The sequence below is a fragment of the Natator depressus genome, chromosome 22, assembly GCF_965152275.1.
Source record: "Natator depressus isolate rNatDep1 chromosome 22, rNatDep2.hap1, whole genome shotgun sequence".
Lineage (NCBI taxonomy): Eukaryota > Metazoa > Chordata > Testudines > Cheloniidae > Natator > Natator depressus.
The window spans coordinates 7084224-7096469 of record NC_134255.1 but is presented as its reverse complement, the minus strand read 5'-3'; the positions used below and the strand labels follow the sequence as shown (position 1 = coordinate 7096469).

The window sequence follows — 12246 nt, the reverse complement described above, 5'->3', positions numbered from 1 at the left end:
AAGTTCAAAGCATCCAGCGGTGGTCTGGGACGGTGCAGTGGAGAAGGGACGGGTGGCAGGGTAAGAGAGATTCTAGCGAAAAAGGATTCATCACCAGTTTGAATAAAATCCCAAATCTCAGCAGCTTTCAGATTTTCAGAACAAAGACATTTGATCTGTTGGATACTTGGGACTTCTACAGGCCGCATATCATAGGCTCTCGAAGTACCCTGCCACTTCCCAGTCAGTATCATCATACTGAATTTATGGATGGGAAACTGATGCACAAAGACTGATGTGATTTGCCCTAGGAGACAGAGGGAGTTCAAGCTGCAGATCTCTGGCTGGAAGGTGCTAGAGAAGAGCAAAAGTGTAAGATACAATCTTTTTAGCCCTAAGCCACCGCAGAGGGAGAAAAGCTGGCTGACATTAATATCGTTCTTTTTCTTCATCCTTACTATCCAGCAGCCCATTTCGTTAAAATTTAAAACATAAATCCAGATGCTATATAAATAGAAGTGGGGCGATGAACTAAATATGCTCAATGCAAACACCAACGACATACATTTGCAGATTGGGTACCAACGTCCATGGAACCTTGTCTCTTCAAGGGCAAGACCTTTAGGGAGATGTTACTGCAGTGAAGACCGGAAGGGCAGACCTACAGTTCTTACCTGCGTGGCCTGGCCTTGTTGCTGCAACTGTTGTAGCTGTTGAGCTGTCAGGAAGCTCACTGGTTTATTCCCAGCAATCAGTTTTGTCCCAGCTGGCATGGTAGTCAGGATGATATTCCGACCCAGTCCACTGATGCTAAAGACAGAAACCAATTGTGAAGTCAATAGTGATGCAGAGGGCTGAATCAAGTGGACTCAGTGACACAACCTAGGACTCCCCATATAGCCCTGCATGCAGCTCCCGACTTAGCTCTGAGCGAGACAGTGGGACCACCCTGGCATTTAAGAGTAACTACCAAATTCTGGTTATTTTCAAAAGTAGCCGGAAATGCAAATGATAATATGGTTCTGTTGTAGCGTACCTGTACTTAGCTAAACGCAGTAACTGCTGATTTTGTAAGAAAGTATATGTGTTTCTGTGACTAAACTGCTCTTCAGCTGCGAAGAGATGAAAGCCACGGACTCATTTAGCACTGGTTTTAAGTTTGTCATTTGACTGTATTGACAGAGGTTAGAACAAATCAGCTATGCTAACATTGACCATGCTGCATGGCAGAAGGAACGGCATGCTAGTCATCTGACTGCAACACCAGCAGCTCTGAGGGTCACCCCTGCTTCTTGTCCGTGGGTTAGTCTAACCAGATGGTGGGTAATGAAACACCCTCCTAGATAATGCAGAATGCAATCAGCATGTGGAATTTCCTGCCCTGCATGTGCTGGCTAGAGTAACGTGACAAGGAATCTAGAAATGAAAATGGACCATTACTTGCATGCTGATGGGATCTATGTTGATGCAGTTACACTTGTGACCTAGTTTCTCTCATGTTGACTGGGCCTCAGATTATGAATAGGATTAGATACTTCATCAGGGTGATTCTCGCTCATGTGCGCAGAGCTGAGCTGATAGCTAAGTTCAGAATAGGGAACAAATTCTCCTCCAGGACAAAGACCTTGGAGCTGTGGTGGGCAACCTGCGGCCCATCAGGGTATTCGGATTGCAGGCCATGAGACATTTTACTGACGTTGTCCGTCCACAGGCAGGGCCCCACACAGCTCCCAGTGGCTGCGGTTCGCTGTTCCTGGCCAACGGGAGCTGCGGGAAGTGGCGACCAGCATGTCTCTGCAGCCTGCTGCTTTCCGCAGATCCCATTGTCCGGGAATGGCGAACCGTGGCCAGAGAGCTTTGCGGGGCGGTGCCTGCAGACGGTCAAGGTCAACAAAATGTCTTGCAGCCCACAATCAGATTACCCTCCTGGGCCGCAGGTTGCCCACCATGGCCTTGGAGGAATTATCTGGAAGTGCCTTCCTCTGAAGCACTGAGCAGGAATCATGTTCAGATCATGCAAGATGGGCATATCCCCTCAAATTTCCTATGATTGTGGCATGTCCAGCCTCTATTTCTAGATCTCCATGAACCCAACTGCTCTCTATGCGAGAAGGAGAGATCCAACAAACGGAGATGCTGCTCACTGAAGGTTGCACATTACTCACTTGGCCCCGAGGTTGCCTTTGATGATGGGGGCTGTCACCACATTCTTGCCTTTCACCGGCTGGCTGATCACTGACAGCGGCACCGTGATTCGAGCTGGCAGTTTACCCTAGGGAAGTGGAAGAATATTAGACAATATTGGGAGTTCAGTGAAGAGCCTGGCAACATACAGGTGCCACTTGCAGTCCTGGTGTAGAAAGTAACAGCAGTTCTCAGCTTTGATCATGAAATCTGTCTCTCGTTTCTGGCTCTTTAAAATGCACCCTACCCACCCCACCTCACAGCTTGCTCACCCTTATGTCTCCACAGCAGCATTTCTCAGGGAAGGGTTGTTTGGTTAACATTTGGGAGCCTGAAGTTGTCATCAGACCACTTATTTAGCTGCCTTTACAGAGATATTGTTTCAGGTGCTTATCTTTGGGCATTACAACTCAAAAAGGGCTGGCGTCAACTTTTCCTGAACTCCCAGCTCCACACAGGCAGCATCTCAAGAAATTCCAAAGCGGATGCCATTCCAGCAGGTACATGTTCCAGAGAACGTTATTAGGCGCAAAAGAGGCTTGTGTGGCTAAGTGACAAGATAGAGGATTTTAGGCCACTATTGCAGTAGGGACAAACTTGTCACAAAGAAAACTTACCGTAACATGAGAAGGAAGACCCTCTCCAACAGCGTTTTGAAGGCAGCTTTTAGCCAAGACCAAGCATATTTCAAGGTTCTGCAGCCATAGTATTAGCTGCACAATCACATTTTATACTATAAGCCTCCATTAAAAAACAAACAACAACAAAAAATGCATCTGACGAAGTGGGGATTCACCCACAAAAGCTCATGCTCCAATAGGTCTGTTAGTCTATAAGGGTGCCACAGGACTCTGCCGCTTTTACAGATCCAGACTAACACGGCGACCCCTCTGATGCTTCGCAACAAAAAAGGTTTCTAGCCTTCATGGTTGCAAAGAAAGCTTTCCAAACATGAACCAAGAATACACCAATGGAGTTACGTCTGCCGGAGTCTGCTGAGAGCCTGAGCAATGGGATCTGAGAGCTCCAAACTGCCCCCATTCACCTCAGTAAAGTATTGATGTTGAATTTAAAGGTGGAAATGTTATTGTCAAATCTACTTATTATTTCACTGCTGATCATTTTAACATCCAGGTAACAGGGACTGTCACACCAACTGCCTCTCATACTGCCTCTGATGCCCACAACCCCATCCGTACCCTACCTTACCCAGCTTCCCAACCTTCAGCTTCTGCAACAGCTTCAATAATAGTTTTCAAACTTTTATATAAAATTCTTTAGCATATTAAAAAATCAACTTTGTTGGGCAGCATAAAATAATACTGAATTGAATATTAAATTAAACAGGATGGAAAACTGCAGTGACTGGATTATTCCTTTTCGTATTGATTTCAGTGAAAACTTCAAATTTTTCAGTTTATCCAAAGCTGACACAGCATCTCCAGCCTGCTGCCCTGGTGGACTGCAGAATCCAGGGATCTTGCCACATAATTTCCACCCAGCTTGCAGAGTACATGGGGCCTTGCTTGCCATCTTGGTGAGGATATTTTGCTGGGGCTGAGAATCAAGTTGGAATAACGTGCTGACAGTTTGGAAAAATCAGCATCAAGTCTTCTCCCTGCAGCCCACCTTGGCTCTGGATTTTGTCCAGACTAAGGAGGCCTATCTGGGACAGGGTGGGGTGGGAAAAAAAGCGACTATAAACTGCAGCCAGAGATGGGTTATCATTAGAACTAGTTTAGCAGATTCATCCTTAATCTCTTAACTCCCTTTTGTACCTTTTCCCATCAACATTGGTTACTGATGACTGGCACGCTTTATAAACTTGTATCCACTTTTCTACAGTTGAGCTCCCAGGTAGGGTAGACCTGTGAGACCCTATCTTTAAATCAGTTCTTTGTTGAAATGGGAGGAGGAAAGTAAATTCAGCTCCCATCTCCCTCCCCTTCGCCACTCTCCTTGACACAGGAGCTCTGCCAACCTTCTGACCACTGGTATGGGACTGGGATGGGTAAGACCCCTCCCACCCCTCTAAATCTTACTCCTAACCCACACACTTACCAAAAGGCGGCGCCTTCCTGCTTCTCACCCAATTCTAACCTGCAGGCTCCTGGCCTGAGGGGAGAGTTGGGAACCAGCAGCAGGGGCAAATGACCTAACTGAACCTGCCACCTAGTGGCCAGAAGCCATCCCACTTCCTGGCACAATGCTTCTTAGCAGTCACTGTGTAACTCTTATGAGCTGGTTAGTCCTTAAATGCTCTATGCTTTAAGTTCAGCTAGTGCCCTAATTAAGAGGGATCTGGGATGTTTCAGCAGAAAGAGGGAATGAGACTATCCCCTCTCACCCCAACCACAAGGGACAGCATGAGCTACTTACTGCCTGGGATGTGGATACGACTGTGGTGCTCACTGGTACCTGCCGCACAGCAGTGGCTCCTGTTCCTATGGTTATTGGAGTGCCAGCTGCCCCGGAGGCCACAGCAACTGCCTTGGACACCGCAGCACTCATGGTTGGTAAAGAAACAGCTGAGGTATGAACTGTGCCAGGTATGCTCACTGAAGAGGAAGAGGGCACTTGCTTGGTATGAGTGGCCATAGTAATAGTCTGCCCTGCTTTCGGTGGCATAACCCCCAGTCCTTGCACAATTCTTATGGTGGCAGCTGGCTTAGCCTCAGTGGATGCCACTGTAGTAATGGCTTTGCCCTTCTGATCTGCCATAGTCATGCCCAGAGCGGGCATCAGTCTGAACGCTGAACTGGTCGACTCCGCAGTCTTTAAGTCAGGTGTCACTTTAACCACTGTGGTGCCAGCAGGGCTGGGAGAAGCAGAAGTGGCTGTGCTAGTCTTGGCTGGGGAATCAGCAGACTGGACAGGATTGGATGTCACATGCAACGTTGCAGAGATGCCCTTCCCACTAGTGCTGCTTCCGGCGGCTGCTGTGAAGAGGTCCTGAGTCAATTTGACTGTGGTGACTTGGGACTTGGCAAGGGTGGCCATCATGTCTGGGGTGATGCGCAGCACAGTCTGTCCCTTGGCATCCGTGGTGATGGAAGAGGGAGGCAGGCGCAGCACGTCCTTGCCTTGGATCCGGAAGTTAGCAGCTGTGAGTGGGATACCACTTCCAGCCTGGGTCTTCATGCCAAGTTGCCCTGTAATAGCCACCTGGAAAACCAAAAAGAGGTACAATCCTGTTATATCCAGTGAAGAAATGGCCCGAGACGCAGCCGGACACAAACAAAACTTCCCAACAGGCGGATATTACTCAGCAGATGCTGCTTGTTTTCCCTCTTCCCCCATCAGAATTGAACCAATTCTCCAACAAAGGTTCTAGAGAGCACTGTGCTGCTGGAAATGGTGTCGAAGACTCATTAGCTGGCACCTCTTTCCTCCCCTCACATGCCATACAAGAGATTGAGAGACGATAGATACTAGTTCCCTTTCAGTCAAGCTCAGGAAGAAACATCCAAGCCTATCCGTCTGGTTACCAAAGGGGTCAAAAACGTCCATTTGGCGTCTGCATGTTCCACACACGCATACCCCACATCTACACTTGCAGTGTGACCAAGTGCATACACTGGAATTTGAAAACATGGTCCAAACACAGCAAGCCTTCAACTGCTTGAACCTGCACAGGCAACAAAACCTTCCAGCGGTAATGGACTTGCTGTAGTTTTCCACTAGCCTTTTACATCTGGATACCTAAGCCCTCTGTTTAGCTAAAAGGAACAGAAGAGTGAGTCACAGTCCAGCTCCCCATTTGTGCCTCTCACCTGCTTAAGGATATTCTGGCCAGCTACGTTCTGGATGACAGTAGCGGAAGAGGAGGAGGTTGGTGCAGAGCTGCCTGGAGAGCTGGTTGCTGGCTTTGCAGTGGGGCTGGATGCCGCAGAGAGTGCTGTCACAGCGATACCTGCCTGCCCTGTCACAGATGCACCTGGCCGTTGCACCTGCACTGGGCTGGTTTGGGCTTTCACTGGTACGGTCATAACAGCCTAACGTAAAAAGTGAAAGCAAAAGACGCATGGTCACGGGCAAGATATTCACTTCCCCATTGTGCCCTTCTGCCACTTGCCGGCACACTGTCCAAGAGACCTGGGACCCTTCTCCCTGCCCTGACCCATATGTTACCAGCCCGTGAGTGATTCGTATGTATCATCTCCAGAGTGCTATGGGATCTATCAGAGTGAAAAGTATTCGAGAGCTGGCTCACCATTTCTACATGGCTATTCTCACCTGAGGTGGTACTTTTGTTTGTGTGGCTGTCGCACGGATCTGAGGCACTGACGCAGGTTGCTGCTGCTGTGTTACCACTGGGGTTTGCTGAGACACAGGTGGGAGGCTGGACTGCGCAGTGACCACACGGACCTGCGGGAGTCCTGAGGAGGCGGCGGTATGGCTTACCACCCTGGTTGGAGGCGGCTGTGGCCCAGCCTGCGTCTGTGCACTCTGACCTGTGGAGAGCAGCGTCCCAAGCTGGGGCATGGGAGGAGATGACACCAAGAGAACGCTATGGAGAAATGGAAAGTCAGTGGGTTAATGAAGCTATAAAGAAAGACAAGAGAGAACAACAGTGCCCACAGTTCATGCATTGAACTTGTTCTCTGCTAACACTGGAACACAAAGGAGCGCAAGGGAAGCATTACCTTTGGCTTGGCTTAGCTGGCTCCGGTCCAACACTTGGAACAGTCTTGCTAACCACAGAAACTGGAGGAGGTGAAATGGGTGTCGCTGGCAATGCCGGTGTGGTGGGCGTCACTGGAGTCACAGGGGTTGGTGGCATGCTGGAGTCACTGAGGCTCAGCTGGCTTGGCTCTGAAGTGCTGCTGGGGAACACTTTCACTGAACTCTCCTTGCTACTAGACTTCTGCAACAAAAGTACAACTGGAGTGAGGGTCCCTGTGGAAACAAGCGCAGTAGTTCATTGCGCAGGGATATTGTGGGTGAGCCCTTAAAAATGGAGGTACGCTTCTTTGTGCAGACGTAAATGAGCCCTTAAAGCACCTTCCATAAAAGCAGAACCTTGAGGTTAGAGGCTAATGATTCTCCTCCCTTCCCAATGTGGCACAGGGTGACTGCAGATGTTTGGCTGCTGGTGCTTTCAGGGATGACTGCATTTCAGTAGTGGTGGATGTATGTAGATTTCTTAGGTCTTCTATTTCCACTATGTCAGACAGACCTGAAAATCTCATATCTCCTGCTGCCAACTGGCTAGTTTGCTAACTAGAAATTATTTTGCTCAAAAATTAATTTAGTGCTAATAAATAAATGCTGGAGTGACAGCCCTAGAGAACGACGTCCTCTATTTAACCATAGCTTAAGTACAGCATGGGTAATGGCAGGACAAGCGTTACACACACACACCATCCTGCCAATGAGCCTCAACCTAGGGAAGGATGCATAATTCCATTTCATTGGCCTCTCTGCTGAGCCCACCACCACCACCGATGACTATTAGTGCCAACTGTGGTGTGGATTTTGTAGCATGGACAATTGTCCACTGGGAACTGGACTGAGACTCACCAATTCATTCTGTGTCTGTGTGAATGTAACTCCAAACAGATGGTAATGATTTGAAGCCCCATGAACAAGAACTGAACTTGAACCAATAGCCTCAAGCTGAAAAGTTCGGTGTCACAAAGCCATCCTATCCCTTGTATTCTTCGTGCCACACACTTGCACAAAGCAACTTACTGTCTTGGCTGGAGGTTTCGGTTTCTGCTGGAGGGCTTTCTTGGCCTTTGCTGCAGCAGCTTGAGCTTGGTGAATCCGTTCTGCAGACAGGAACAATTGGGGGACAATCCCCGGATAAAGAAAAGCTGAAATAGCATACTTGAATGGCTATTCACCAACTTTAGATTCGTCTTGAGAGACACCACATCAAAAGCTGTCAGTTGCCAATCAACAAAAAATAAATCGGACTAATGACCTGGAAGTTTGGCCAAGATGATGGAAATCCATGTGAAAAAAATGTGCACAAACACACAGACAATTGCACATGCATCTACCACAGCTGTATGTACACCTGTACACTTTTCTTGCACATGGATCATCCCTTTTCTGGACAAACATTCAAGTCTTACAACTTAATATATTATTCTGTTGATCAGTGCTCAACAGCAAATGGAGTGGTGTCAAAGACCAGAAAGTGACTAGAAAGGGAAGTGAAACAGACTATACTCATTTCGTTACACAAGATGAGCAACAGCAGGAAAGATGAAAATAAGATTTTTAGCATTTTCTAATTTCTAATAATAGAAGAGGTATTTCACAGATTCCAAGGCCAGAAGGGATCACGGTGATCAACTAGTCTGACCTCTTGTATAACACAGGCCATAGAACGGTCCCAAAATAATACCTGGAGCCGATCTTTTAGAAAAACATCTGATCTTTGATTTAAAAATTGTCAGGGATGGAGAATCCACCACGACCCTGGGTAAAATGTTCTAATTATTCCATTGTTAAAAATCTGTGCCATATTTCCAGTCTGAATTTGTCGAGCTTCAACTATCAGCCGTTGGTTTGCCTTATACCTTTCTTTGCTAGATAGAAGAGCCTATTATTAAATTTTTATTCCTTTGCTTTGTTAAGTTAAACAGATTGAGCTTCTTGAGACTTCTCATCAGACATATTTTCTAACCCTTTAAATCATTCTCATGGCTCTCCTTTGAACCCTCTCCAAATCATCAACATCCTTTTTGAATTGCAGATACCAGAACTGGCCACAGTATTCCAGAAGCGGTCACACCAGTGACCAATACAGAGGTAAAATAACCTCTCTGCTCCTACTTGCGATTCCCCTGTTTATGCACCCCAGGATCCCATTAGCTCTTTTGGCTGGGACATGACACTGGGAAGCTCATGTTCAGCTGATTATCCACCACAACCCACAAATCATTTTCAGAGCCACTGCTTCTCTACTGCTGTATTAATAAGCCAGGACATCTTTAACCTCACACCAACCCTTGCAATTATTCATCTGGAGATTTTAAAGTATCACAAACAAGTCCACTCCAAATGCTATATGGCTCCCTACAGCAAGCACCTACCAAACTCCTCTTCACTCCTGTCCCGGTGCAGGTATATCCACAGTTTGCGTCCGATATCGTATTTCACACAGGGATCTTTCTCATAGTGTAGCCGGTCCAGGGCACCGCTCACAACTGTATTAACCTGAAAAACAGAACTCTCAGTAAACTAAATGTGCCCAAACTTTACCCAACCAATGGTCATGTTCGCAAATGGCCAGGAATTTAAAGGCTGAACCTATTTGGCATAAAAATGGAAGCGACTATTAGCGAACCTCATTTGAGCAAGGAGGTGCAGCCTTTGGAGAATACGGGTTCCAGCCTATGCTGCTGTTTGTCTACCCAGATCAAGAGACCTTCAGCTCTGTAGCAAAGATGAGAGCAGTATGAACTCTGTGGGCCACATTTGACATGCTAGCTGTCTTTTAGCCATCAAAAGCTCAGAGGGTGCGTGGGTGCTGTAGTAGCCCAATAAAATGTATACAGCTCCCATTTCCACCTCCATGAGCCACAAGGTACTGGGCCTTACGTCAGTCACCAAATAGTGCCTATCTTCCTCAATGTATTTTTTAGGAGGGGATGGTGGTTTCTGGGGCTTAGAAATGGCAACTATCCCTATATGGGCTTTTGTCATCCAACTTACTTGGGCACTGGTGACATCAGGAGCCAGGAACTGGGAATCTTTAAGCAGCTCACAGATTTCAGCACGTGTACCCTCTCCATTCGGAAGGCGGGCCGCAGCATCGCGAACTGAGATGACAGGAAAACAAGGCTTAGTCAGGGCTCCAGCTGCAAATCTAGGCAGCTGTCTTCAAGCCCTTCTATTTATATTTTCCTGTTTTGTTTCTCTATCTCATTCACAGGCTCCCCATCATGGGCTCTTTCCTTTGACTGAGGAGAGCCTCCCACGGATACCTTCCCAGAATCCACTATACTGAGACTGGCATAGATGGCAAAGGGCAGCTCCAGTGCAATATACAGCATCTTCAACCCCTGGGGGTCTGTGCGCTGGAGGGACTAACTCAGGGGTGCAAATTCTGGCTCTGCCACTCAACTTCAGCATCCAAACTTTGCAATACAGAGGACCAATCTGGCAACTAGGTCAGAGCCCAAGGGCTGTACCTAATCTGCATGTACTCTTCTATAATGGTTTAAAGCAAAATACCTTCTGCACTAACATTTGCGCCTGGTTGAAACTTCCCTCGTAAATCAGCAGAGGTTGTTTCAGCAATAGAAACCTGCAACTGCTAAAGACTGTCTTCAAACTGTAGTTACAGGGAAGGGGCAGCTCTGAGTCATGGCTATCTCTGCCTGTACTGTGGACTAAGCCTTCGGGCCTTCTGCCAGAAGACTTAACACTCCGCGTCGTGAAGAGGCAGTACCATAGCGCATTCAGGCATGAGTTAAATCCCCATGGCTAGTAGTTCCTAAGAGGCTCTTTCCAAAACTAAGGGCTGATCTGTAACAGATCCATATCCCTTTCTTCGTGAGGCATAAACATGCAGAACAGAAACACTGTCAAAAATGTTATCCATGGGAGCGTAAGACAAGAGCCAGCTTTCTAGAACGAAGCTCGATTCACCCCCACTCTACATCTTTCCATCAACTTCTCTCACTTCGGCTACTGCAGCCCCCCTTCTGTAATGCCTGAGTCCAGCATGTGCAGAATGCCGAGACCCACCTTCTCACTCCACACCGCCCAACAATTCCCCTGGGGTCCCTTTATATCAGGATCCAGCCCAAAATACCTCTCCCGATTTCCAAACTGTCCATGGTTTGCTCCAACCAGCCTCAAGGACCTCATCTCTCCTTCTCTGCTTTCCTCCCCATTTCCTCTGTCTCTCTCAAATGAAAAAAAAAAAAAATCTTCTCTTCTGCTGTTCCTGACATCTGGAACAGCCTCCCTGAATCTCTCCAGCTCCTTATCAGCTCCTCATTTGAAATGTTTTTTTTTTTACCGTTGCATAGGTCACCCAATTCCCCCCTCCTCCTGCTAAGATTTCGCTGTATAAAGCCCCGAGTGAGGCAAGTTGGTAGGAAAGATTTAAAAAAAGCTTGTATTGCAGAGGACACTGCCACCTTACCAAGAGACAAGATGGTGACATATGCCGGCCTGTCGGATCGCAGGAGAGAATGCTCCCGAGCTTTGTTCAGCGAGGTCTCCTTGTCAAACACCCCCTTCACGGGACCAACCACTGACTCAAAGCCATGCATGCGGAAGGTGAAGGCCCTGTGGGGCTGGCTGTAACGGTAGCGCTCCTGGATGTGGGGAGATGGGAGAGAACACAGCTCAGCAGGAGGTATATGGTGAAGGAAAAGGTCTTAGCACATTTGATGATTAGCCGTGTATCTAGAGAGCAGAGCATCTGCACTATAACTTGAGTGAAATGACTATCATGCTTCAGGGTGTGAGGCAGTACCAGTCAGGTCACAAAGGAATAGCTCCCGTGATTCAATACCATGCACTATGAAGTGCAATAGTGGGTTTGAAGCCTCTCCCTGAAGCATCTGCCAACTGGTGCCCTTGGGTTCTAATTTAATATAACATCTCTTATACAAAGGATTATTTTTAATACAAATGAAATGTATTGTGTTTGAATTGGCTAATCTAACCACCCGTTAGAGTCAAGGGGGCGGGGGGGGGGGGGGGAGAGAAGAAGAGGAATGTGAAGTGTGGCAGAAATTAAGCAACTATCACAAGTGTCAAATCATTTAGAGAGATTCCAAACATGAAAGGTGAATTCCACCAGTTTATTTCCTGTTTAGTGAATGGAGTCAGTACAGGTGACAGAAACCATAGTACATCCAGGTGGCGAGGATTCTCATGCAAATGTATACCCCACCATACCATAAGTGGAAAGCAAAGGACTCAGTCCACCCCTTTCATAGACCTGCTGCATACAGGTCACACTGCTGAACGCAAAATAAATATGAAGCGTACATATGGAAGAGGTGAAGAGAAATTCTCCTCGTTCACAGGCCCTTACATGGACTGCCAGCCTGTAAGATACATTGAAACCAACAACATCTTCTACACTGAATACTTCCTGGTGTG

General features: G+C 47.3%; 1 protein-coding gene across 1 annotated transcript in view; it reads right to left on the bottom strand.

Moving 5' to 3' along the window:
- NFRKB (nuclear factor related to kappaB binding protein) overlaps positions 1-12246 on the bottom strand; it is a 33450-nt gene that overhangs the window by 3262 nt on the left and 17942 nt on the right. Inside the window, exons 17-26 of the mRNA XM_074936640.1 lie at positions 11276-11450; positions 9835-9941; positions 9213-9336; positions 7858-7937; positions 6810-7030; positions 6400-6673; positions 5937-6158; positions 4543-5328; positions 2145-2251; positions 654-789 (exon numbers count right to left, since the gene is read on the bottom strand). Coding sequence (XP_074792741.1) covers positions 654-789; positions 2145-2251; positions 4543-5328; positions 5937-6158; positions 6400-6673; positions 6810-7030; positions 7858-7937; positions 9213-9336; positions 9835-9941; positions 11276-11450 — 2232 coding nt within the window. The remainder of the gene's footprint in view (positions 1-653; positions 790-2144; positions 2252-4542; positions 5329-5936; positions 6159-6399; positions 6674-6809; positions 7031-7857; positions 7938-9212; positions 9337-9834; positions 9942-11275; positions 11451-12246) is intronic.